Consider the following 24005-nt stretch of genomic DNA (forward strand, 5'->3'; position numbering starts at 1 on the left):
TGACACTGGCCGCGGGGCGGGAGTGGCGGGACCTCCACCCAGTGCCCCCGGGCCCCTCGACCAGTGCGCTGGGCTGGACGCCCCGCGCCGGAGCGAGTGCACTTGGACCTGAGGCTGTGGTTTCTCCTCAGGCTGAGATGGATCTTGAGGCGGCAAGGAACGGAACAGCCCGGCGCCCCAGGAGCGCGGAGGGCGACTTGGAACTGGGCGTCAGCAGGTATATCCCCAGCAACCACTGGCTTTTCCGTTACACGCGAATCAGCAGGACCAAGTTCACCCTTGGAAAGAAGTTGTAAAAATCGATTGATGCCTTTGAAGACTTTTGTTTTGGAGGCTTCTTTGAAAGGTCTTGCATCCTTCTGACCTTGGAGCAAAAGTGTTATGTGGCCTCAAAGAATGTCACTGAGGCACCTTTTGGAACAGATTCAGGAAGAAAAGGCTGCCTTGAAAAGTGCTCCCTTCCCTTTGTGCAGGGGGATTCAATGAATATCTGTGTTGTGTAACATTCCTTGTATTACGTAACTCTTGAAACTTTTACAAATGACTTTAATATACATCATCTGGTTGTTCAGACCTATAGGGTGTCAGACGTCTGCTGTTGATGGCTGTGCATTTTGAACAAGGGTAGTGAAACAAAAATTCCCTCCCCTCCTGCCCATCCCCTGTTATGTCTCTTCCTCCTTGTCTTACCCCTCCCCCTCCTCTCATCGCCAGGCTTGTTTGTATTTCTCCTTTCTGGGAGAATAGGTGGGGAGGGGGAACTTCCGTACACCCGAATCAGTTTTGTTCAAGTGCTGGGGGGAAACAGCGCTTCCTTTGCCTCCGTCTTTCTCGGTTCCCCTGGCCCTTGTTAAACTCACTTCACAGGCTTTATGAACGGCGCAGAAGCTCCCAGTCAATGGCGTGTGTCTTTGTTTCCTCTTTCACTGTGGGAATAGTGAATCATTTTCGCCTTTAGCCTGAAATAGTTTATGAGGCTATTACGGTCTCTGAGTTCATGCCAGGCTACCCAGAAATAATTGACCTGTGTCAAGTCATCACCCAGAGGGACAAATTTATCAGTTTCTGTAGTTTGTCCTCAAGCTGCTAGGGGCTTGATTAGCTAACTGAAAACATGCCTATCTGATGCTTAAACTGAAGCATTATTTTAGCCTGTTAACGTGTTTGTGCTGTAACCTTGCTGTATTTCTTCTAAGTACCGTGGTATTTTTTCATAGAAAATTTAGTTTGGCCATATAGAATTGAAAAAGTGATAGATGGTGTTACTTCCAATGGAAGTACTTATACACGCAATAGAAAAATATGGTTTTCATCAGCTGGCTGTTTAGGCAGGGATTGACTGTGAGTCTATTAATAGATGGCATTTTCATGAAGAAGTCTATTTATGTATTGCACTGGCTTAACATTTGATGCATGTACAGAGGAGCTATTCCTACAAAAGGTGTAGTAACACTTCAGAACCCAGGAAAGTCCTCAGAGGGGAAGCCCATAGCTCTTGCTGGGAAGAAGAAAGCAGCTCAAAAGAGAAATACAGAAAGTTAACAATAAGTTAAGACCACAAGATTACGAAATAAAATGTAATGGAACTAATTTTTATAAAAGCAGACCAAAGATAATATATTTAAAAGAAGTTAAGCCTGCTTCAATCAAATTAGTTTTATTCTTGTTCTATTTATGTTGTTATTGCCCATGGCACATTCTTTTGAACATATTTAGTGGCAGATGTTTGTCCAGTGATTTTAGTCAATACTTTACATAATTTGGAACCATCTTATGAGTAAAACTTTATCATTTAACTGGAAAAATGTATCATATATATGTAAAAATCATCATACATATAAAAACACACACACATACACACATACACTCCCTCATGGGTTTCATATTATAGTATGGAGGACAGACATAAATAATGTATATACTAAATAAGTAAACCACAGCCAATATTAGAAGGTAATTAATGCTATGGAAAAAAACATTAATCCAGGTTAAGTAGATCAGGAGTGCAAAAGGGGAGTACTTAGCAATTTTAAGTGGAGTGGTTAGGGTAGATCTTATTTTAAAGGTAATATTTGAGCAAAGACTTGAAAGAAATGAGAGGAAACAGCTGTGTGGGTATCTAAGGGGAGAGCATTCCTGGAAAAGGTAACTGGCAGTGCAAAGACCCTGAGTTCTGAGTTGGGTACATGTTTGGTGAGTTTATGGAACAGCAGAGAGTCCAGGCTGGTTGGAGCAGAGTAAGCAGGTTTGGGAGTAGGGATGTGGTAAGAGAGGAAATAAGCAAACAGATCATGTAGGGTCTCAGAGGTTAATGCAAGGATTTTGGCTTTTATTGTAAGAAAAAGGAAAGCCATTGTAGGTTTTTGAGCAAAGAAGTAATTTATGGCTTGCGTTTTGAAATGATTACTCTGACTGCTGGTTGAAGATAGACTGAAGCAGCATAGGTGGAAGTGGAGAGACTAGGCAGGAGGCTGTCCTCCTGGGGATAGCAATGAAAGTGGTGATAAGTGGTTAAATTCTAGATGCACTTTGAATGTATTACCAACAAGATTCCCTGACACCACTCTCCACAATCCTTCAGAAGAATGGATATTCCTAATTTTAAATCAAGATTTTTTTTTTTTTTTTTTTTGGTTTTAGAAAACAAATGACTTAATTGACTTAGCAGACATTGTTAACATACTTATCTTTCCTGTGTATGTGAGCTCTGTAAGGCAGGCTACCATTTCTTATGTATCCATATATCCTTGTAGTACCTTGGACAGTTACTTTTGTACTTGCTGTGTTTGTTGAACTGAACAATTTTGACATTTTGTGAACATCACTCTTATATTTGAAAACATTATAATAGTTGAATATTGTAACTAAACATATTTATGTTCAATTGATTGTAAAACATTTTGTAACAGTTTTAAATTCAAGCAATTATATTTTTTACAGCAACCAAAAAAGGAAAAAAACGAAGAAAGTGAAATTGATTGGAGTACTAACATTGGTAAGCTGTGAAATGTTAAATGTGAATAATCCTACCTTTTATTCAGATTTGATGTATTAAATCAATTATCTTTAAAGCAAGTACTTTAAGATTGTCCAGCTAGGCGAGTTGACTCACACTTGTAATCCCAGCACTCCCAAAGTGGGTGGGAGGGTTGCTTGAGCCCAAGAGTTTGAGACCAGCCTGGACAACATAGTGAGATCTCATCTCTACAAAATAATAAAAATAAAAATCTTTAAAAAATAGCCATATGTCATGGCATGAGCCTGTAGTCCCAGCTACTTGGGAGGCTGAGGCAGGAGAGTCTTAGGAGTCTGAGGCTGCAGTGAGCTATGATCACACCACTGCACTCCAGCCTGGGTGGCAGAGCGAGGCCCTGTCTCAAAAACAACAACAAAAAAACTGTCTGCAGGCTGCAATAAGTTGTCCTTGCTGCACCTGTGCTAAGTTTGGCTTATTATAGTCAATGACCCACATTCTCAAGATGGATGATTTTTTAAAAAGTAGAGACAGGCTGGCGATGACACAGGGCAGAACTAACTGGTGTGCAAGCAAAGTGAAAATGTGTTAGCACAATGCAAACTCAACAAAATTTCGGGAAATTGCATTTCTGCATTTGCTTCACAAACACCCACCCCAAATTTAGCTTTAAATAAGCTTGCATATCAAGAAAGTAATTGTTAAGTACATAAATTTTAATTTAAGGAATCTACATTCACATTTGGTTTCCAAAAATTGACTAAATAGGGGATAACTATTAGGGATTCTGATTATGCTTAAAACAGTTTTCGGTGCTTTTCTGTTGGTACAAGACAAGACAATATTTTTGGAAGAAGTCTCCTAATCTGGTTTTCATTTGAAATATGTCTTACAGAGGCAGCTCAAGAAAGCATTTGCCCATTTTTGGTAAATATGATGTGTTTCAAACTGTGACAGCCATTAATTTGATAGCAAATAAGTTAGAATTGTCATGTCAGCTGAAATCCAACTTAGTAATTAAATGGAGAAAAAGACACCAAAACATCCACACTCTCAAACTCTGCTGCATACTTCTCATGTAACCACAAAGCCCCTATTCATTGTCTTCCCTCCTCTTTTTTTATTTGTTTGTTTAAAAAGTCTCAGTAAGGGCAATTAAAAAAATTACTACTTTGGAGAATAAATTGTTTATCAAATGAAAGTTGGTTTTAATGCATAGGTTTTAAATCTGCCTCCTACAGAAAATAAAATCCTATAAACCTTAATGTAGAAACAGAAATTTTCATTTGAATTTAAAAGTTTTAGCTTAAGTTAAATTTAAATTTAATCTTTATTTTCACCTCTTAATCGATATCTTAATAGATATTTTTTTGTCCTGAAAGAGGTTGAGGATAAAGTTGTGCTCTAACAGGAGTTAGAAATATATTATTTTGTGGAAAATCACTGAAAACAAACCTAGGTTTACTTAGGATGTTGCTGTGAAATTCACTTCATTTTAAATTTATGCTTAGAGGCTGTAAAATTGTATTCAGTTAATATGAAAACACTTAAAATGCTTTTTAATGTTAACAACCTGCCCCTGTGCTTTTAACTGTAGCTGACAGACCCAAGTGTTCTGTTTTCCTTTTCCCGGAACCACTAAAAATGAACCTTTGGGACACTGGCCCCTTTGTGGCAATTTTAAGGACCCAGCTCCATTGGCTCTTGACTTTACCTGCTCCCAATGTTTTATACAAGTTCTGCCTGGCTTCTGACCCTTTGTCTCTTTCGGTTCCCTTGCTTGCCCTGCGTGTTTGATGATGGAGTTTGCCCCTGTCCCTGAAACCTTGCCTGAACTCCTGGAACTCTTTGATAGCGGTTACACACATACCCACTTTCCACCATGTGCCTCTAACCTCAGCCTCGCCCGGGTCATTGATGCAGTTTGACCTAGCTTCAACCCTCAAAGGCTCCACTGTGCTAAGCCTGACTCATCATCCACTCTCCCAATAACTGTTCCTTGTCCCCAAAAGGGGCTGGGGAGAGGGGAATTGGCAGAGTAAAGCATTTTAAAAGAGAGGAGAGAAACAAAAAAAAAGACAGGAAACTAGAGAAATGGAAACATAAGAGGAGGAAAATGTAGTCTAGAAGTTAGAGAAGGAAAGAAGAACAAAGAGAAAGAGAACTATAAATGGGTCAATCAAAAACAGAAAGAAAGGGTGAGAAATGGAAGAGGACTAATAAGACAGTAACAAAGTCCTTTGAAGTGTTCGGACACTGATCTGCTGGTTAGCTCTTGGGGGTTGTGCACTTCACTGTGACAACTGGTATCATCCTTCCCCTCTGTAGGTAGTACTGTGTCCAAGATTCTTGGTGTGGTCCACCAGCACAGGCCTTCTCTCTCTCTCTAACATCCTCTCCCACACTTTGTACTGTGCCCTTCAGGAATTCCACTGCTAGGGGTTACTTAAGCATTCCATCTAGTTTCTAGTTGCCTTCTTGTTATAAGCCTAAATTCTTCCTACTACTTCTACACTCGCCGATTCTTCTCCAGGGAACTCCCTCTTACCCTTCAAGGTTCTGCATACTTGGCAGGTGACACTGGTGAAAAATAAATTTTTACAAAAGGTTCCACATAAGGATCTCCATGAGCAAGACTTCCCTAATGTGCACATATAGACACACTGTAATGTTTGTTGTGCTTCACTGAATTGCCTTTTTAAAGCTAAGTTAAACCTTTTAAAGGGATCTTATCTCAAAACTCAGAGCATCTATTTTCCCCTATTTTAAATTCTCCTTCTGAAATATTCTGAATGCTTTTTTAACGGATGTGGTGTGTATGTGTGTGTGTGTCTGTGTGTGTGTGTGTCTGTGTGTGTGTGCATGTTTAAACTTAATGTCTTTCCCTAGCCATTCTTTATTACTGCCGGAGCTCTGGGAGATCAAATAATATTTCTTAAACCTTTATCCCTTCTGATTGTATTGTAATTATTTATTCAAATCAGATGCTGATTAACCATAATTAGATTGATTTCTTCACAGAACACAAAATAAACAGAATCATGAAATTAAGGTGTTAATGATTTGAAGACCTCCTTTTCTAAGACGTTCATTTGCAACTCTTAAAAAAGTACTGACTTTAAATAAAAATCCAAAGAACATATAATTAGGGAGGAGGAGAAATTCCTTTCCACAGCTAAGTATTATTTTATTTCCTTTTTTTAGTTTCGATACTCTGATTGGCAGGATAAATTGTTTATGTCGCTGGGTACCATCATGGCCATAGCTCACGGATCAGGTCTCCCCCTCATGATGATAGTGTTTGGAGAAATGACTGACAAATTTGTTGATACTGCAGGAAACTTCTCCCTTCCAGGTAAGCATTTCTTTACCTTTTAAAAAAATCCATAGCATTTCTTTAACTGGGTAAACATTTGGGAGTTGATTTTGCTATTCATTACCATCTTACTTAATGATTTGGATATCTGGATGATTCCAGATATCATAGAAGGAGTTGTAAAATTCTCAGAAAATTGTTCAAATACTCATTTAAATTTAAAGAAATACATGTATTCTTGTTTGACTTTTAATACAGGTGAAGCTTCTAAATAAAAGTAAGGAAGTCACTCTACTTGAGAACAGTAGAAATGTAATGAGTGTATATCTATGCAGTATCCATTCTATTAGTAATTGCTGATGAGTTTCAAAACACATCAGTGAAACATGCAGTACTCCTTAGCTGTGTTTAGCTTGTAGATCTGTTTCTGGGTTTTCTTTTCTTCTCTCCCCTTCACCTTAAAAAAATTATACCCATTTTCTGTCTCTAATTTTGGATCAACCACATTGACTGGAACTTGAGATGGCACTTCACTAAAGAGTGAATGGATTCAAAATGTCCCTTGGAATTCACCCAACGGACTATAATTACTGAAGAGCTAAAAGAGTCCCATAAGTTAATGTTATCAATAAGAGAGGCCTTGACAATAGCATTAGAGTGGGATTCCAATAGACATACTTATTTTCATAGTAACCAAATTCAACATAGAAATGAAGATTTTCATGCTTTCTACCAAGCCTGAAGCCTCTTTTCTCTAACAGACCTTGTGGGCACTGGGCTGGAGAAGACTGAGTGAAGCTTTACTGTTGCACAGATGGTAGAATATTTTCAAAATACTGGTAAAGGAAAGGCAGCTTTCTTAGCAAAGACATCTAAGACAAATTATCATTTAGACAGCATTGAATGAGAATTCACAGTGTTCACTGACTGAAAACTACATATTTAGTTACTATTGTAGGCCTTACGTGTAATTTCCTAAGAGAATAGGATTGCTTAATTAATATAACAGAATATGTTTACATAAATATTGATAAATATTAATGCCTTTTAAAAATCTGATAAAAGCATCCTTTGAATATTTAAAGCAAACTCCTATAAAAAGTTTATTTATTCTTAAGTAATATTGTCTCTGAAAAAATACCTCTTCATAATACAAATAACAATAATGGTGATTTTTCATTGTGTTTACTATGTGCTAGGTCCTATGCTGAACACTTTACATATATTATTCCACTTTTCCCTCACAAGAAAAATACTACACAGTAGATAATGTTATCTTCTGTGATAGATGATGAAACCAAGGCTTGGAGAGGGCAAATAACTTGTCCATAGTTACACTGCTGGTGGATGTTAGGACAGAATTCAAACAGAGGTCTTTCTGCCATCCAAACCATGCTCATTGTCATATATATTATAGGGTCAATATAGATGATTAGGAAAAAAAGTGCTTGGGAAAGTTTTAAATGGATTGCTTATTTGTGACTAGTGACCAAAACTTTAACATAAACACTGTGAAGTTGTGATAGGACAGATAGTTTAAAAAGTCTTTAAAGAGGCCGGGCACAGTGATCCATGCCTGTAATACCAGCACTTTGGGAGACCGAGGTGGCGGATCACCTGAGTTTGGGAGTTCAAGACCAGCCTGACCAATGTGGAGAAACCCCATCTCTACTAAAAATACAAAATTAGCCAGGCATGGTGGCTCATGCCTGTAGTCCAAGCTACTCTGGAGGCTGAGACAGGAGAACCGCTTGAACCCAGGGGGCAGAGGTTGTGGTGGGCCAAGATCGCGCCATTGCACCCCAGCCTGGGCAACAAGAGCAAAACTCCATCTCAAGAAAAAAAAAAAAAAAGGTCTTTAAAGAAATGGGAGAGTAGGAATTTTCTATTGTCTATTTGTTTTCCTAGAAAATTTATAGATCTACAACATATTAATTTTATATACATATAGAGCAGGATGATGCCCATAGTAAGACACCTCAGTTAAAAATCTATTTCTCATGAAATACTACACATCTATAAAAAATACAAAATCAAGAGCTACTCAGGAAGCTGAGGTAGGAGAATTGCTTGAACCCAGGAAGTGGAGGTTGTAGTGAGCCGAGATTGTGCCACTGCACTCCAGCCGGGGCAACAGTACAAGACCTTGTCTCAAAAAAAACAAAAACAAAAACAAAATTGTGTCCTTTTCAGCAACATGAATACAGCTGGAGGCAATTATCCTAAGCAAATTAACACAATAACAGAAAACCAAATACTGCATATTCTCACTTATAAGTGGGAGCTAAGCATTGGGTACACGTGGAGATAAAGATGAGTACAATAGACATTGAGATCTACTAGAGAGGGGAGGGAGGGCAGCAAGGGTTGAAAAACCAAATACGAGGTACTATGCTCACTACCTGGGTGACGGGATCATTCATATCCCAAACCTCAGCATCACACAATATCCCCATGTAACAGACCTGCACATATACTCCCTGAATCTAAAATAAAAATTGAAATTATTTTAAAAAGAAGAAAGAAATGCAGACTCCCAGGCCACATCCTGGACCCACTGAATTAGCAATGGTATTTTAGCAAGACCTTTCCTTCCCCACAGTGAATCAGAGATGCATTTATGCACATTAATGTTCAAGGGTCTGTTAACTGGTCTGACCTTCGAGATGGGGAGCTGGGTTTCTCACTCATCCCTTTAGTAGCAAGACAATGACGCTATAGGAACTTACACCAGCTGTCTTTGATTTCCATCTTATTTCATCTGGAAAAAAAAAAAATCAAAGAAACTACAAAGACGCTTCTCCAGCTCCTGAATTGTCAGCATCATATTTCCACCGCCCCTACTTTGAAATTATCTTTCGGTTTCACATTTCCTGATTTTCAAACCATAAAGCACCATTTATTAGAGCACCAATAGAATATTTTTGTGGAATAAGAGCCACCTTTATCTGTTCATGTATGGTCTAGCACCTCCTTTCAAGTGTTGCAGATATTATCTCTTGGTGACTCACATTAGCCTTCCAGTGAAGCACTTGTATGTCCATAAAATATCTGTGAAATAATGTAGAGAAACTGGTGATTACTTCTAGGGAGAGAAAGTGAGTGGCTTTGAAAATGGGTGGGTGTGATGTCTCCCTGTATTCTCACTTGTAACTGTTGACATATACACCTTTACCAAGAAAAAATAAATTTAAAATAATTTTTCTTAAAAAAATGGCTTCTACACAGGGTTAAAAAAATCAGATTAACAGATAAATGGAAAAATAAAATATGGTAGATACATACAATGGAATATCATTCAGGTTTTTGAAGGGAAATAACTTCTGACACATGCTACATCATAGATGAACCTTGAGGACATGATGCTAAATGAAATAAGCCACTCAAAAAAAAGATAAATACTGTTTGATTCTACTTTTATGACGTGTCTAGAGTAAAATTCATAGGAATGCAAGTGGAATGGTGGTTAGTAGGGGTTGTGGGGAGGTACAGTAGGGAGCTGTTGTTTAATGGGTATAGAGTTTCACTTGTGCAAGATGAAAAAGTTCTGGAGGTTGGCTGGACAACAGTGTGAATATACTTAACAGTACTGAACTGTACACTTAAAAATAGTTAAGATGGTAAATTTAATGTAACATATCACAATTAAAATTTTTAAGGTCAGATTAAAGCAATGCAATTCACTTATCACAGATCATTTCTCTTTTGGACCAATTTTATTAGTTCTGTTTTTGTTTTTACTAATACCAGAATAATTCCCAACTTTCTTACTTGGAGAACTTTTCTTGTTTTTTTTTTTTTCTTTTTTAACTTGTGCCTAATTATGAAACTGAATGACTTTGTAGCTGGACATGGCAGAGAGGTGCCAAATTCAAGGTCTCTCTGGGGAATGGCACAAGCAATTCACTTACAGACCTGTGGTTGACACAGAGATAAACTCATGAGAGTTGCCAACTTTGTTTTGGTAGCCTCCGAATTATAAACACTCTTGTTATGACACTTGGTACCCTGTAGCCATGTTTCTCATTAGGCTTACTGGATGTTATGGAGGATTTAGATTGGAAAGTTCCTCAAATGTTATGAATTTCCAACATCCACTCTTTGGTCATTTGTAAAAATAATATTCTCATACCTCTTTGAAGACAATGAAATCTTTAAAGGATACTTACTCTAAATCCACACTGCTTATTGAGGTGTTGAGAGTTGTAGAGTTTAGCAAAAATCATGGGGATTGGGAACAGATAGAGTGAGTACTTAGCTGAGGTTCCAGCTTATCTCATAGAGATGTTTACTTAGTCTATTCTTTAGAATTGTTGGATGCTTGGACAATCAGACTTAATAGGAGTCAAATGAGAAGGGCATGTTAGAAGAAAAAAAGGTTTATATTACAAGAGGGTCTGACAATGACTTATTGTGAGCAAAGCCCGTCCTTGTCAACAGAATAAAGCTACTCCATGGCAGGGTTGTTCCCTCACAATGAGTCAGTTGTGCAGAAACTATGCACACAACATTCTGCATCCAAAACATTAAGGACAGAGTTGGAGAAAACAGTTTTTCTGCAGAGTGTCAAGGACTTGATATCTTTTATGCTGTCTCTGTGACTGTAATAGTCTAAGAAATTCTGTGGGGGAAATAGCTGCACCCTGATTGTCCTTGCATTGCCTCTTGGTTGAGGGAAAAAATGCCATTTTGAGCCCTAAGTCACCTTCATTAATTGTCCATCGTGGCTAGGTTGCCTGAACAAACACCAGCTCTTTATTTTGTGATGAATAGTTCTATGTGGTAAAAGAAGTCCTAGGCAACATTTAAAAATAACTAAAAGCATGTAATTGGATTGTTTGTAACACAAAGAAAGGAGAGATGCTTGAGGTGATGGATACCTCTCCTTCTTCCCCTTCGAAAAAAAAGAAGTCTTGGGCAGAATCAGGAAAGGCAGACACTGATTTACTTTGAAACTCAAAAGTGAAAATGAAGACTATGTTTTCCTATCTAATCCTTAATGTGTACACTGCTTATTCAGACCCTTCACCCATGAGCTGTGTGACCATGAGCAAGTCTCTTAACCTCTATAATCCTTACTGTTCTCACCTTTGAAAGGTAAGCATAAATTTACTGATAGAATTAAGTGAGATGATTTGTGTAAAGTGTCTGGAACATAGCAAATGATCAATAAATATTGGGAGAAACTGGTTATAAGAACTTGGAAATGAAACAACCCACACTGTTTCTTCATTTATAAAATGTATAGGCTATATAGGTATTCTCTAAAATGAATAGGCAGCTTCAGGACTTCCCCAGTTCCTTACTACAGGAGGCGTTCAGGTGGACTGGGGTGTAAGTTTTACATCCTGGCATATTAGAATCAACCAGGACACTTTTTCTTTTTTGAGACAGGGTCTTGCTGTGTTGCCCAGGCTGGAGTGCAGTGAAGTTATCATAACTCACTCCAGCCTTGAACTCCTGGGCTCAAGTAATCCTCCTGCCTCAGCCACCTGAGTAGCTGGGACTATAGGCACCTGCCACCATGCCCGGCCAACTTTTTGTAGAGGTGGGTTTCACCACGTTGCCCAGGCTGATCTCAAACTCCTGGCCTCAAGTGATCCTCCCACCTCAGCCTCCCAAACAGCTGTAATTACAGGTGTGAGCCACTGGGCCTGGCAGGAGGCACTTTTTAAAAATGTGATATTTTGGACTCAACCAGAGATTCTGGCTGCATTGGGCTTGAGTGGAGCTTGGGCATCTGTAATTCTTAAGCTCCCCATGTAATTCTGATGCACAGACAGCATTAAGAACCACCAAGCCAAATGACCATGTAGATATCGTTTATGAGACTGAAGCAGAATAGGTAGCATCTGACAAGACCAGGACTAGGCTCTTTTCAGATCTAGCATGCCATGACTCTCCAGGCGACACACCAACATCCATTTAGTTCACCTTTGTCCCAGGCAACAAAAAGTCTGATTTTCCCCCGGGGGTTCTGGGGCTCCTCAGGTTACTAACCCAGCACTAGATTTCCATTCTTAGGACTCTGAGAAAGGAGCAGGTCCAATCTGGAATGCTCATAGATTCTTTCCTAGGAGGGAGAGTCAATTTGAGTTGATATCTGTGTTAGTCCATTTTGTGTTGCTGTGAAGGAATACCTGAGACTGGGTAATTTATAAAGAAAATGTGGTTTTTTTGGCTCATGGTTTGGCAGGCTGTGCAAGTATGGTACCCACATCTGTTCGGAGCTTCTGGCGAAGCCTCAGGAAGCTTTTACTCAATCAGGGAAAGTGAATGGGGAGCAGATGTGTCACACGGAGAGAGAGGGAGTAGGAGGGAGAGGCCAGGCTCTTTTTAACAACCAGCTCTCACATGAACTGAGTGAGAACTCGCTCTTTATCTCAGGGAGGGCACCAAGCCATTCATGTGGGATCTGTCCCATTGACCGAAACACTTCCCATCAGGCCCCACCTCCAACACTGAGGATCACGTTTCAGCGTGAGATTTGGAGGGAACAAATATCCAGACCGTATCAGTATCTTTATTGAGAGAATTTAAAAGTTTGAGGTAGGTGTTGAAAGAGAGGAAAAACTTATTACAGATTTCACCCAATTTTTCAGTTCAGGGAAATGAAAAACCACAAGGATTTTTACAAATGCCACAGCTTTAGAATAACTTGTCTGCCTCTAGTTCCAAACACTGTTATAATTTGCACTATTTAAAACTTCAGGATGGAAATGAACACACAGAAATGAACTGAGAAGATGAAAAGTAAAATAGGGCATGAATCTTCAAGGTTCTGGTAGCTTATAGAGAGCTAGATTCATAATCAGAAATTTCCCTGTGAACATCAGTAGAATTTATAATCCTGGGGGAAAGATTATGCTGCAGTTGGGGCCAGATGCCTGGTAATTTATCCTGACAGTAGTTTGAGTTTTAAATAAATTTCAACCTTATCTTTCTTTGGAAAAAGATAAGGAGGATACACAGCACCATGAAAACATGACCCCTGGGCTATTTACACATGGCAAAGGAACAAAGAGACCAATTTCTCTCCTAGGACCATGGAAAATGAGAAATATGTACCCTGATATATTTTCTCAACAATGCTGTGGTGATATTTTATCCTATTATTTTGTGAATGCAGTAGATGTCAGCTGTTTCTTATTTTTTCATTTGTGTTTTCTAAAAAGTAAAAATAAGTCATTATCACATGAATAAATCAGTATAGTATAGTGTTACGAGCATAGGCCAAATTGCCTGGGCTGAATTTCAGCTCTGCCACTTACTAGCTGTATGATATTGAGTGGGTTACTTTATTTATCTGTGCCTCCATTTCCTCTTCTATAAAATGGGGTTTGTAAAATAGTCTCACCTCACAAGATAATTCAATGAATTTACACACCTAAAATATTCAGAACAGTGCCTGGTATTTAATAAATGCTCAATAAACATTAACTATTATTAAAACATGAAAATCAGGAAAGATACATTGACATTTTATCAAATTAGCTCAAATTAATAGACAATAGATTTCTTTCCAATTAAGACTGCTTCAAAAATACTAGAATACAGCAGTGCTGGTAAACAAGAGGTGGAATGCAGGATATTCATTTATTGCCAGTGATCACTGACATGCCTTTGAGCAACCAAGTTATCTTCCCTTTCTAGTTTTTCCTCCTTTGCGATGGATGTAACTTAGCCTTTCCCTTACTTATGTCATATGAGTTGTGTAAAGAAAAAACACACAGATATAAAAATAAAATTTATTGAAGTACCTATAAAGTGCTTTGAGCCACCAAAAAAAAGTGCCTCTTAAATCCTGTGTTTTCTATTTTAAATATTTCTTAATCCCTTTTCTGTCTTCTGTGTGTCTTGTGGCTTCCTCGTCTCTTCAGTGGCTCCTCTGTGCCTCCTTAGAAGGCTGCTTTGCTAAAGGCTGAGACCACCAGGATGGGGGAAAGACCTGGGAGGGCTTATCTTCCCTTTCTTGGCCCTTAATGTCCAGTACCTAAACCCTTGGGCTCTTTACTTGAGTAAAGTGAAAATAATGCACTTGAGTGTGCAAAGAAAACAGTGTTTTTCAAAGAGAACCTTAACAACAGCATCTTCTAGCTTTCATACATTTAAATTAACAGATTTTTTAAAAATCTGGTAATGACTATAATAGTTTGATCTTTTAACATGTTTTATTTTATTTTTTAATTTAGTGAACTTTTCATTGTCGCTGCTAAATCCAGGCAAAATTCTGGAAGAAGAAATGACTAGGTAATTCATATATATATAGTGTACTTTTTAAAAGTTTCATTTGAAAATAATTTCAAATTACAGAATTATAAGAATATACAAATGACATGTACTCTTTACCCAGATTCACCGATTGTTATCATTTTTTGCCCCCAAATCCCAATTTAAATTAAGATGCACACATCATGGCCCTTTACTGCAATATGACTCCTAAGAATAAGGATATTTTCTTACATAATCACAGTACAGCCATTAGCTTCAGTAAATTTCACTACTTTTATCTAATATAACATCAATATTCCAATTTTGTCATTTGATCCAATAATGTCATTTATGGCATTTTCTCCTCCTTCTAGTTTCTCAATAGAAATCTCTAAAGCCTGTAAGCATGATGTTTGTATGTCTGCATAGCAATGTTGCTGATTATAACAAGTGCTGTCTGTACACTAAAAGGCCTGAAAGGTGTCTATCTGGAAGCAGTTTGTAAAATTAGATAATAAAAATTTGAAAGTATTGATATGTACTTATTATTTTTAAAAATACTAACTTTCTACTAATTTGGTAAAACCTTCATTCCAAATTAGTTTGAATTCATGACATTTTACATATCATTTTTAAAAAATATTTCAAATTCTGACAAATAGGAACAAAGTTTTTGGTTCTTTGTATAAAGAATGTGGAAAAACCAGTATGGAAAGGACGATTTCACACCTTCGATCTGCTTATTACTATATATGCAATATGTAAATAGTAGTGAACTTTTCAGTACAATAAGATATACAAGTCTAGAATATAATTATGAAAGAGGAGTTAAATTGTATCACAAATTATCAATGTCAGTTAAAAACAAATCATTAACTTATTTACAGTTAACAACAAAAATTTATCCATTTTCTTTGGCTAACAGTTCAAATAAACAGATTTGCCATCATGGAGCTCATCATTTTATAATTTAAGAAAAGAAAAAAATGTAATGTCTGTTTGTTATAATGTCGTATACAGTTTTTGCTATCAGTTTAGTAAATTGACTAATTTCCAGTTCTGAAAATTTCTCCTGAAAGAGATGAATAAAGGATGGTAGGGTGGGGGCGGTGGCTCACACCTGTAATCCCAGCACTTTGAGAGGCCAAGGTGGGCAGATCACCTGAGGTCAGGAGTTCGAGACCAGCCTGGCCAACATGGTGAAACCCCATCTCCACTAAAAATACAAAAATTAGCTGGGCATGGTGGAGATCGAGACCATTCTGGCCAACATGGTGAAACCCCATCTCCACTAAAAATACAAAAATTAGCTGGGCGTGGTGGTGCATGCCTGTAATCCCAGCTACTTGGGAGGCTGAGGCAGGAGAATCACTTGGATCCAGAAGGCGGAGGTTGCAGTGAGCTGAGATAGTGCCACTGCACTCCAGCCTAGGTGACAGAGTGAGACTCAGTCTCAAAAGAAAAGAAAAGAAAAGAAAAAAGAAAAGGAAAGAAAAACAAAGGTATTTAATAGAGCCTCTCTTTTTGTTTTTCCAGATATGCATATTACTACTCAGGATTGGGTGCTGGAGTTCTTGTTGCTGCCTATATACAAGTTTCATTTTGGACTTTGGCAGCTGGTCGACAGATCAGAAAAATTAGGCAAAAATTTTTTCATGCTGTTCTACGACAGGAAATAGGATGGTTTGACATCAACGACACCACTGAACTCAATACGCGGCTAACAGAGTAGGTACATTGTTAATGTCACACTTTCATACAGAAATTAACTACTATGTGAAAATTTGTCAAGGAAAGTTTTTAGATGAAAAATGTGACTAGATTGAGCATCTGACCTATATTAGAAATCAACCATCTGGCAGCCATGTCTGGCAGCATCTATAGCCTAGGCCATTGCATGTTGGCTTTCCCCCAAGGTGCACAGCAGGTTTATTTGAGGACTGAGCTCACATCTTATACTTGTTTATTTCTCATGGAACTTTCTACTGCAGGACCTGACAGGTGCTAGACTCTCAGTAAAGATGGTTGAATGAATGAATAGATGATTGAATTAATTTACAAAGAGACTTGCTTTAGTAATTGTCAACTCTTCACTTATTCAACAAATATTTGAGGGTGTTTAATGTGCTAAGTACCATTCTGTGTGTTCGTAATGTATCAGTGAACAAAGCACAGATCTCCGTTCTTTTGGTGCTTACATTCCAGTAGGGGAAGATAGATGATAAACTTTCCTGACTGGGAGTCCTGGCAAGGGCATCCTGAGCAAATAATTCAAAAAAAAAAAAAAAGGAGGGACGAGCAAGACATTTAGGGTCTTGTAAACCACAAAGACCTCAGCTTTCACCCAGTGAAATGGCAGCCGTTGGTAGTTTCTAAGCTGAGCAGTAACATGAGCAGACTTGCATTTTCAAAGGATCACACTGTCTGCTGTGTTGAGAATAGACTGGGTTGAGAATAGGGACAAGGGTAGAGCAAAGATCTTTTCCCTGTTACTTCCCTATAATAAGAAATGCAGTAATCCTTCCCTATTACTGTTGCTTATTATTGTTGCAGTGTTCTTAATTCTTGCTTTTAAACAGATAGATTTATATGCTCAAAATGTTAATGCTTCTCTCATAGGATTGACTCATTTAATAGTATCAACTTTAATGATACTAACTTTTTAGAAGCACTGATTAATCCTGAATTTCTTCCTTTGTACGGTGTTTAGGTGGGGAAGATGTTATTCCAGAGGCTAAGACTCTCAAAGAGGCTTGCAGTTAGTGAACAAATTTTACTTGTCTATGTGTTTGTTGGATGTCTACTTCATCTTTCTAACTGAAACCTCCTGCCTGTAACCACTTAGGTGTGATCTTTTTTAGTGACATCTCCAAAATCAGTGAAGGAATTGGTGACAAGGTTGGAATGTTCTTTCAAGCAGTAGCCACGTTTTTTGCAGGATTCATAGTGGGATTCATCAGAGGATGGAAGCTCACCCTTGTGATAATGGCCATCAGCCCTATTCTGGGACTCTCTGCAGCCGTTTGGGCAAAGGTATGTTTGAAAGCTGGCCATTTTTATGTGTGTTAACCCCTGCACACAGTTATCTTTAATATGCAGAAGTCTCATGTACCTGTGCAGGTCTGCATTAAATGTCAGTTGAAACTACATCCAGTAACATGGTGTTAATATGGTGCTTTAGTAAGGAAATTAATCTTTAACATAATTCAAAATGTCACAGGCTGGGTGTGGTGACCCATTCCTGTATCCCAGCACTTTGGGAGGCCAAGGTGGGTAGATCACTTGAGGTCAGGAGTTCAAGACCAGCCTGGCCAACATGGCAAAACCCTGTCTCTACTAAAAATATGAAAAACTAGCCTTGCATGGTGGTGCATGCCTGTAATCCCTGCTACTCGGGAGGCTGAGACAGGAGAATCGCTGAACCCAGGAGGTGGAGGTTGCAGTGAGCCACGATCATGCCACTTCACTCTAGCTTGGGTGACAGAGTAAGACTTCATCTCAAAATAATAATAATAATAATAATAATAAAATAATTCACAGTTCTTACTTCAGTTACCCTTAGTTGAGGAAGTGCGACTTTAAAATATAACATTACCCTCAAATTATTGCATGAACATAAAAATTTTAAATAGAGTTTGGATTTGTTCTACTTATTTTGATCATTACCTGTTATGGTTAAGTGGCACTCTGCCAGTTTTGCCTTGCAATAAAATACACAAAATGTATTCTGCTTCAGCCAACACTTCAGAGTCGAGAAATTTTACTGGCAATTTTTGCTCATCCTGGGGTTGATGATTTACATAGTGAACTACTTGTATCTCTTTTGTTTTTATTTTTCCTTTGCTCTTCTCCTGAAACATCTTGTTTGGTTATCTTATTATTCAGCAGAATGCCCATGAGGAGGTCTGGAAGTATTGTTTTTATAGTAATTAAAAATTGTGACACAAGGCCAAGGTGGGTGGATAACGAGGTCAGGAGATTGAGACCATCCTGGCTAACACAGTGAAACCCCGTCTCTACTAAAATTACAAAGAATTAGCCGGGCGTGGTGGCGCACTTGTAGTCCCAGCTACTCGGGAGGCTGAGGCAGGAGAATCGCTTGAAAACGGGAGGCGGAGGTTGCAGTGAGCCAAGATCGTGCCACTGCATTCCAGCTTGGGCAACAGAGTGAGACTCTGTCTCAGAAAAAAATGTGACACAATAAAGGAAAGAATGGTAAATCCTTTCAAAGTAGTAAAGCTTTATTTTATTTTACCTTACAACTAACAGAGAAAAACAGTAGATGTGGAATTTGACAGTGTTCCCAAGAATGCTATTTAGAGAATTATGTGTGGATTTTCTTTTTTCCTGAGTACTCTTGGGGAGCCTATCACCAGGGTGGGTCAGATATAGCCTTTGAGGGATGTGGACGCAGTCATTGGATCTAGAACACTGGCATTTGCTATGTGACTTTAATATTTGGTAAAGGAGAGGGTTTGAGAAGAAAAAGTAGGTTAAAGAGTTGACCAGAGTGCCTTTAAACTTTTCTCCCTATACAAAAGTGATAACTGTTTCTTTTCTGTCCAGATACTCTCGGCATTTAGTGACAAAGAACTAGCTGCTTATGCAAAAGCAGGCGCTGTGGCAGAAGAGGCTCTGGGGGCCATCAGGACTGTGATAGCTTTTGGGGGCCAGAACAAAGAGCTGGAAAGGTCAGGAAGGTTCTTTAGCCACTGGTTTAAAGAATGTGTTTTTACATTTTGTTGCTTCTTCTTTTGTGGTTTTTGTTTATTACCTTCCCTTTCCTAACATTAACCCTTCTCCCATAAATTATAAGCACCCTTTACTGATGGCTATAGTTGAATGTCAGACTCTAAAGCAAGGTTCTTAACCTTTTATGCTCCATGGACTCTTTTGGCTATGTGATAATACAAATGGACTCCCTTGTTTTTAAATGCATAAACCAAAATATGCTAGCCCTTTGGGGAGCCAAGGCAGGAGGATAGCTGGAGTCCAGGAGTTCAAGACCAGCCTGGGCAACATAGTAAGACCCTGGCTCTACATTTTTTTTTTTTAATTAGCTGGGTGTGGTGGTGTTTTCCTGTGGTCCCAGCTACTCAGGAGGCTAAGGCAGGAGAATCACTTGAGCCCAGAATGTCAATGGTGCAGTGAGCTGAACTCCATCCTGGATGATAGAGTAAGCCTCTGTCTCGAATAAATAAATAAATAAATAAAAATTTTTAAGAAAACAAAAACTAAATAAATAACCGCCCCCCCCCCACAAAAAAAACAAGTAGGATTATAAAGGAAAATAATTATATTAAAAAAACTTATCAAAATATTTTTTATTTTTACTCCCTTAATGACTATGAACTGGAATATAGAAGAGAAAAACCTGAGAAAAGATCGACTTCCCAGTTATAGCCCAGAATTCTTTGTAGGGCCTTGTGGGTCCTCCATGACAATGAGGTAGGGCTTCCCAACCAGGCCTCTGGCTTTCAACTCTAATGATCCAGAATAAGCCTGGAAAATTGACCAGTGTCTGGGGGCATGTTGCAAACTCTTCTCTGAAAAAATTATCAAGGCATGATTGACATATGAAAAGCTGTGTATACATCTTTAATGTGTATATCTCAATGAGTTTGGGGATAAGCATACACCTATGAAAAAGACTATTCTGCTCTACTTAAATGAAAATAATTACTTAGGGTTTTATTTAAATAACATTATCCCCTACTATAGTTGAAGTATGATTCCATATAAAGCATTTTCTTCGGCTGTTCTATGGGACTCTTGATACTCACAACTCTTGGATATAAAAATTCTCTGGAAATTCTCTAGCATTAAAAACAAAGTTTCCCTTACTGCCCCCATTTCATTTTCTACTTTTCTATTCCTTAATCCCTCTTCAAAGCCAACATGTTTCTGGTTCTCTAACCTCTTCCTTTTTTCTCTCTCACTGCTGCTTCCTGTACACAGTAGTCCACACAGACCACACTAACCCTCAGTTGGACCTCAGGATGTCAGTGTAATCTGTGCCGCTCCATTAGTCCTGGTAAGCGAGCCACCTGAGCGAAGGTAATTACAGTGTGTCCGCTGCTGTCATTGGAGCTGTCTGTCACACTGGGCAGACACAAGTCTTCTTGCCATGCCTTGAGGCTCAGCCACGCAGGAAAAATCACAGTGCTGGCCATGGCCTGCTGGCTACCCCCAGAGGTGCAACTGTGCTCTATGAATGCAGCCCGCAACCAGAGGAAAGCACCCTGAAGAGCTGGGTGCTTTACGCAATAAAAAAGACAAACCTTCTGGTGGCAGAGTATGTTTTTTAAAAAACTAATGAATTCCCATGTTTTATTTGGTTCAACACTAAAAGTGGTGTTGCTGTGGGTTTTTTTTTTCTTTTTTTGTCACAAAGAAATACCCTAATTTGTGTGATATTTTCCCCTCGAAGTGTCATTGCATATCCATTGGATTTTTCTTTAAATTTCAGGGAGCCCAAATTAAATTTTACATATCCTCTGGGTCTAGCATGGAAAAGTAGATTTGATTTAACTTGATGAAAAAAATTGTAATTTAACAGAATCATTCTAGATATTTTAAACTTTATATCAAATGCCAGCAGCCAGTAATAATGCATTTGAATTATGATTCAAAGATATGATAGTAATAGAATGAGCAAAACTCAGGAAGAGATAAAAGTTGAACACAATGATACTAATATAATAGTGAGAGAAATGATCAGGCTTGCTAACTATGAACCAGCTACTGTTCTACTTTCTATAATTATCTATCAACCTCACAATTATCTTGCAAATTAGGCATTATTAAATCCATTTTACATATAATGAATTAAAGTCTGGAAAAATTGAATAAGAACTCATATTCCATAAGTAGTGACTACCTTATAACCTGTACCTACCTTGACAGATGAAGGTCACCCTGATTTTTAAAAGAGTCAAAGAGAGAAGCCTATGTTTATGTACAACAACATGTAAAATTTTCATCCCTCACCCAGTGGGCAATAGAGGTAGGATTTTCTTTACTCTAGAGAGAAGACATTGACCAGAGTTAAGAATCTAACTGTTTATGAGTTCCGGTAGTGTTTACAATCAATTCTGGTTTGACTTGGTTTCTCTGATTCCCTCTTAATGCTGACTTGTGATGTTGCCGTGAAGGTGATGGAGAAGCTCTCACATATCCCAGGGTGAGCCCTCAATTCTGGAATAGCCACAGGAATGTTGGTTGGCCTGCAAGGGATGAAGGGAAATGGAGCCGGGCCAGTAAAGAGAAGGCTTGGATCTGTTCTAGGCCTGGCTAATCCTGAATTAGTTCAATTCCCAAAGAGCTGGGTCTCACCATGGGTTCATTACCTTGACTGATTTTGTTACTTAAACCTCCAACTATATAGGAGCTGAGTGTGACTCAGATTATGGATTGTTATTCTTAATTATAACGTTTTCCCTCTCATTTTTCTGGTAGGTATCAGAAACATTTAGAAAATGCCAAAGAGATTGGAATTAAAAAAGCTATTTCAGCAAACATTTCCATGGGTATTGCCTTCCTGTTAATATATGCGTCATATGCACTGGCCTTCTGGTATGGATCTACTCTAGTCATATCAAAAGAATATACTATTGGAAATGCAATGACAGTAAGTAGTTCTCCTAACATTTATGAAGAATATGAAAATCTTATTTCTCCATCTACCTTCTCTTCTCTTTGATATCCCTCCTTTGTGAAAGATGAACATGATTATAGGTTTTTGTTTTTGGTGAATCTTTCCACTGTCCAGTGGGCAGGGCTGACTTTCTAGAATATACAAATCATAATTATGAGTGTGGATAAGAAAGTAGCATGTGGTTAGACCATTTGTGAAACATATACAATGTATAAAAGGAAACTAAAATGGGATGAATTTACGAATAAACAAATATGGATGGGAGCCATCCTCCCTCTGCCATTGAGTTTTATTATATAAGAAAGTAAGCATCATTATTATAGAATAGGTCATTGCACAAGAGAATTTACATTTGTAGCACTTAAAACAATCAGCTCTCTGAAATACAAGAAGAGAGGTTATGTTAGTTTATTTTTCTTATTTATCAAAATGAAGATAGCTTCATTTTATGATTATTAAAATAATATATACTAATTTTACAAAGGATTAGGATACAGAATTTTTAGAATTAAAATTACTTACAATCTAATAATTTATATTCTCTTGATGATAATTTTTGGCGTATATCTTCCAGGTCATTTTATATATATATATATATACACACATATACACATACATATTATTTTCTTTCCAAACTGGGATCATACTATGTATACCTTTTTGTAACCACATTTGTGAACTACCATTATTTTGTGACCATCTTTCTATATCAGAGACTCGAACAATATGTAACTATTTAAATAGAAATCTTTTAAAATCTTTACTTCCCTGTCTTGCTAAAGTGAGGATACTGAGCATAATTTGGCCCTTTGATGATGACTTGGGGTCATTATGAAAGTGAATATTTTCAGAATGCTTTATGCAGTGGTATCTTCAGACTTCATTGAAGGGTCGTGGGTGTTCAACTTGGTGAGCCCTCATTAATGCTGAGTCTAGTTTTCCTCACTTCCATTTTCTCTCTGGCAGTCAGTTTGGAAGCTTGACACCCTTTCTTCACTTCTTCATTTACTATTGATGTTTTATGAAGAACAGAGGTTGAATGCTGACTCTACCATTCACCAGTGGGCCTCTCTGGCCTTAATTTCCTCATTTGTAGTATGTGGACAATGACACCTATCCTGTAGGGCTGAGAGTGCTATCCCTAGAGGGAGCCCAAGCAAAGCCCTCTGCATAAAGGGCACGGACTCTATTGCATTAACCTTATAGCATCTGTTATGGTCAACATTATTTTTCTTTCTTATTGGTCTTTATCTGATTGCAGATGGGGGATAGATATTTAACTGATATTTGAGTTATGGGTAACATGAAGTGTTACTGTGTTTTGAGAAAAGCCAAATTATATGTAGAAGTTTTACCATGCCCTGAGAGAAAAAAATAATTTATCTTCGCTTATGTTTTTCTCAGTTATGTTAATAATCTGGATTCCTGAAGCTATAGTCTGAGCTTTATATCAATTCATTTTCCTAGTGAAAAAATACTGTGAAGGTAAATGTGTTAAGTTTTGTATGCTATAGTACAGAATAACTGTGTAAAGGAATTGCTAACCAGTGCACACTGGAGTGATTTTACATTTTATGATGTGCGAACTGTTTTTATGTTAAAAATCTTCTAAAAATATATGTGACATGGTGCTTTTTAGGAGCATTACATGTGGCCAAAATCTGCCATGTTTTATATTGAACCATCTATGTAATTCCATGCATAGTTAGAGAAAATCATATAGGATAGAATAATAATACTGATTGAAAATGTTTCTCCCTGGTGGCATTTGTGAATGAGTCAATGAAATAGGTTTGAAAAATCTTTTTAACTCTATATATTCAGGAGAACAACAGGTAGTGTGAGAA

At 38.0% G+C, this 24005-nt stretch overlaps 1 protein-coding gene across 3 annotated transcripts in view; it reads left to right on the top strand.

Moving 5' to 3' along the window:
- The first annotated feature begins 135 nt into the window (after positions 1-135).
- The window catches only part of ABCB4 (ATP-binding cassette, sub-family B (MDR/TAP), member 4), a 68622-nt gene continuing 44752 nt past the window's right edge, over positions 136-24005 (top strand). For all 3 annotated transcript variants that reach the window (XM_011961771.1, XM_011961772.1, XM_011961770.1), the window contains exons 1-8: positions 136-217; positions 2941-2995; positions 6179-6329; positions 14483-14540; positions 16038-16229; positions 17363-17534; positions 19068-19192; positions 21960-22131. In XM_011961771.1, coding sequence (XP_011817161.1) covers positions 138-217; positions 2941-2995; positions 6179-6329; positions 14483-14540; positions 16038-16229; positions 17363-17534; positions 19068-19192; positions 21960-22131 — 1005 coding nt within the window. In that variant the 5' untranslated portion in view covers positions 136-137. The remainder of the gene's footprint in view (positions 218-2940; positions 2996-6178; positions 6330-14482; positions 14541-16037; positions 16230-17362; positions 17535-19067; positions 19193-21959; positions 22132-24005) is intronic.

Source organism: Colobus angolensis, unplaced genomic scaffold, assembly GCF_000951035.1.
Source record: "Colobus angolensis palliatus isolate OR3802 unplaced genomic scaffold, Cang.pa_1.0 Scaffold569, whole genome shotgun sequence".
In the NCBI taxonomy this organism is placed as follows: Eukaryota; Metazoa; Chordata; class Mammalia; order Primates; family Cercopithecidae; genus Colobus; species Colobus angolensis.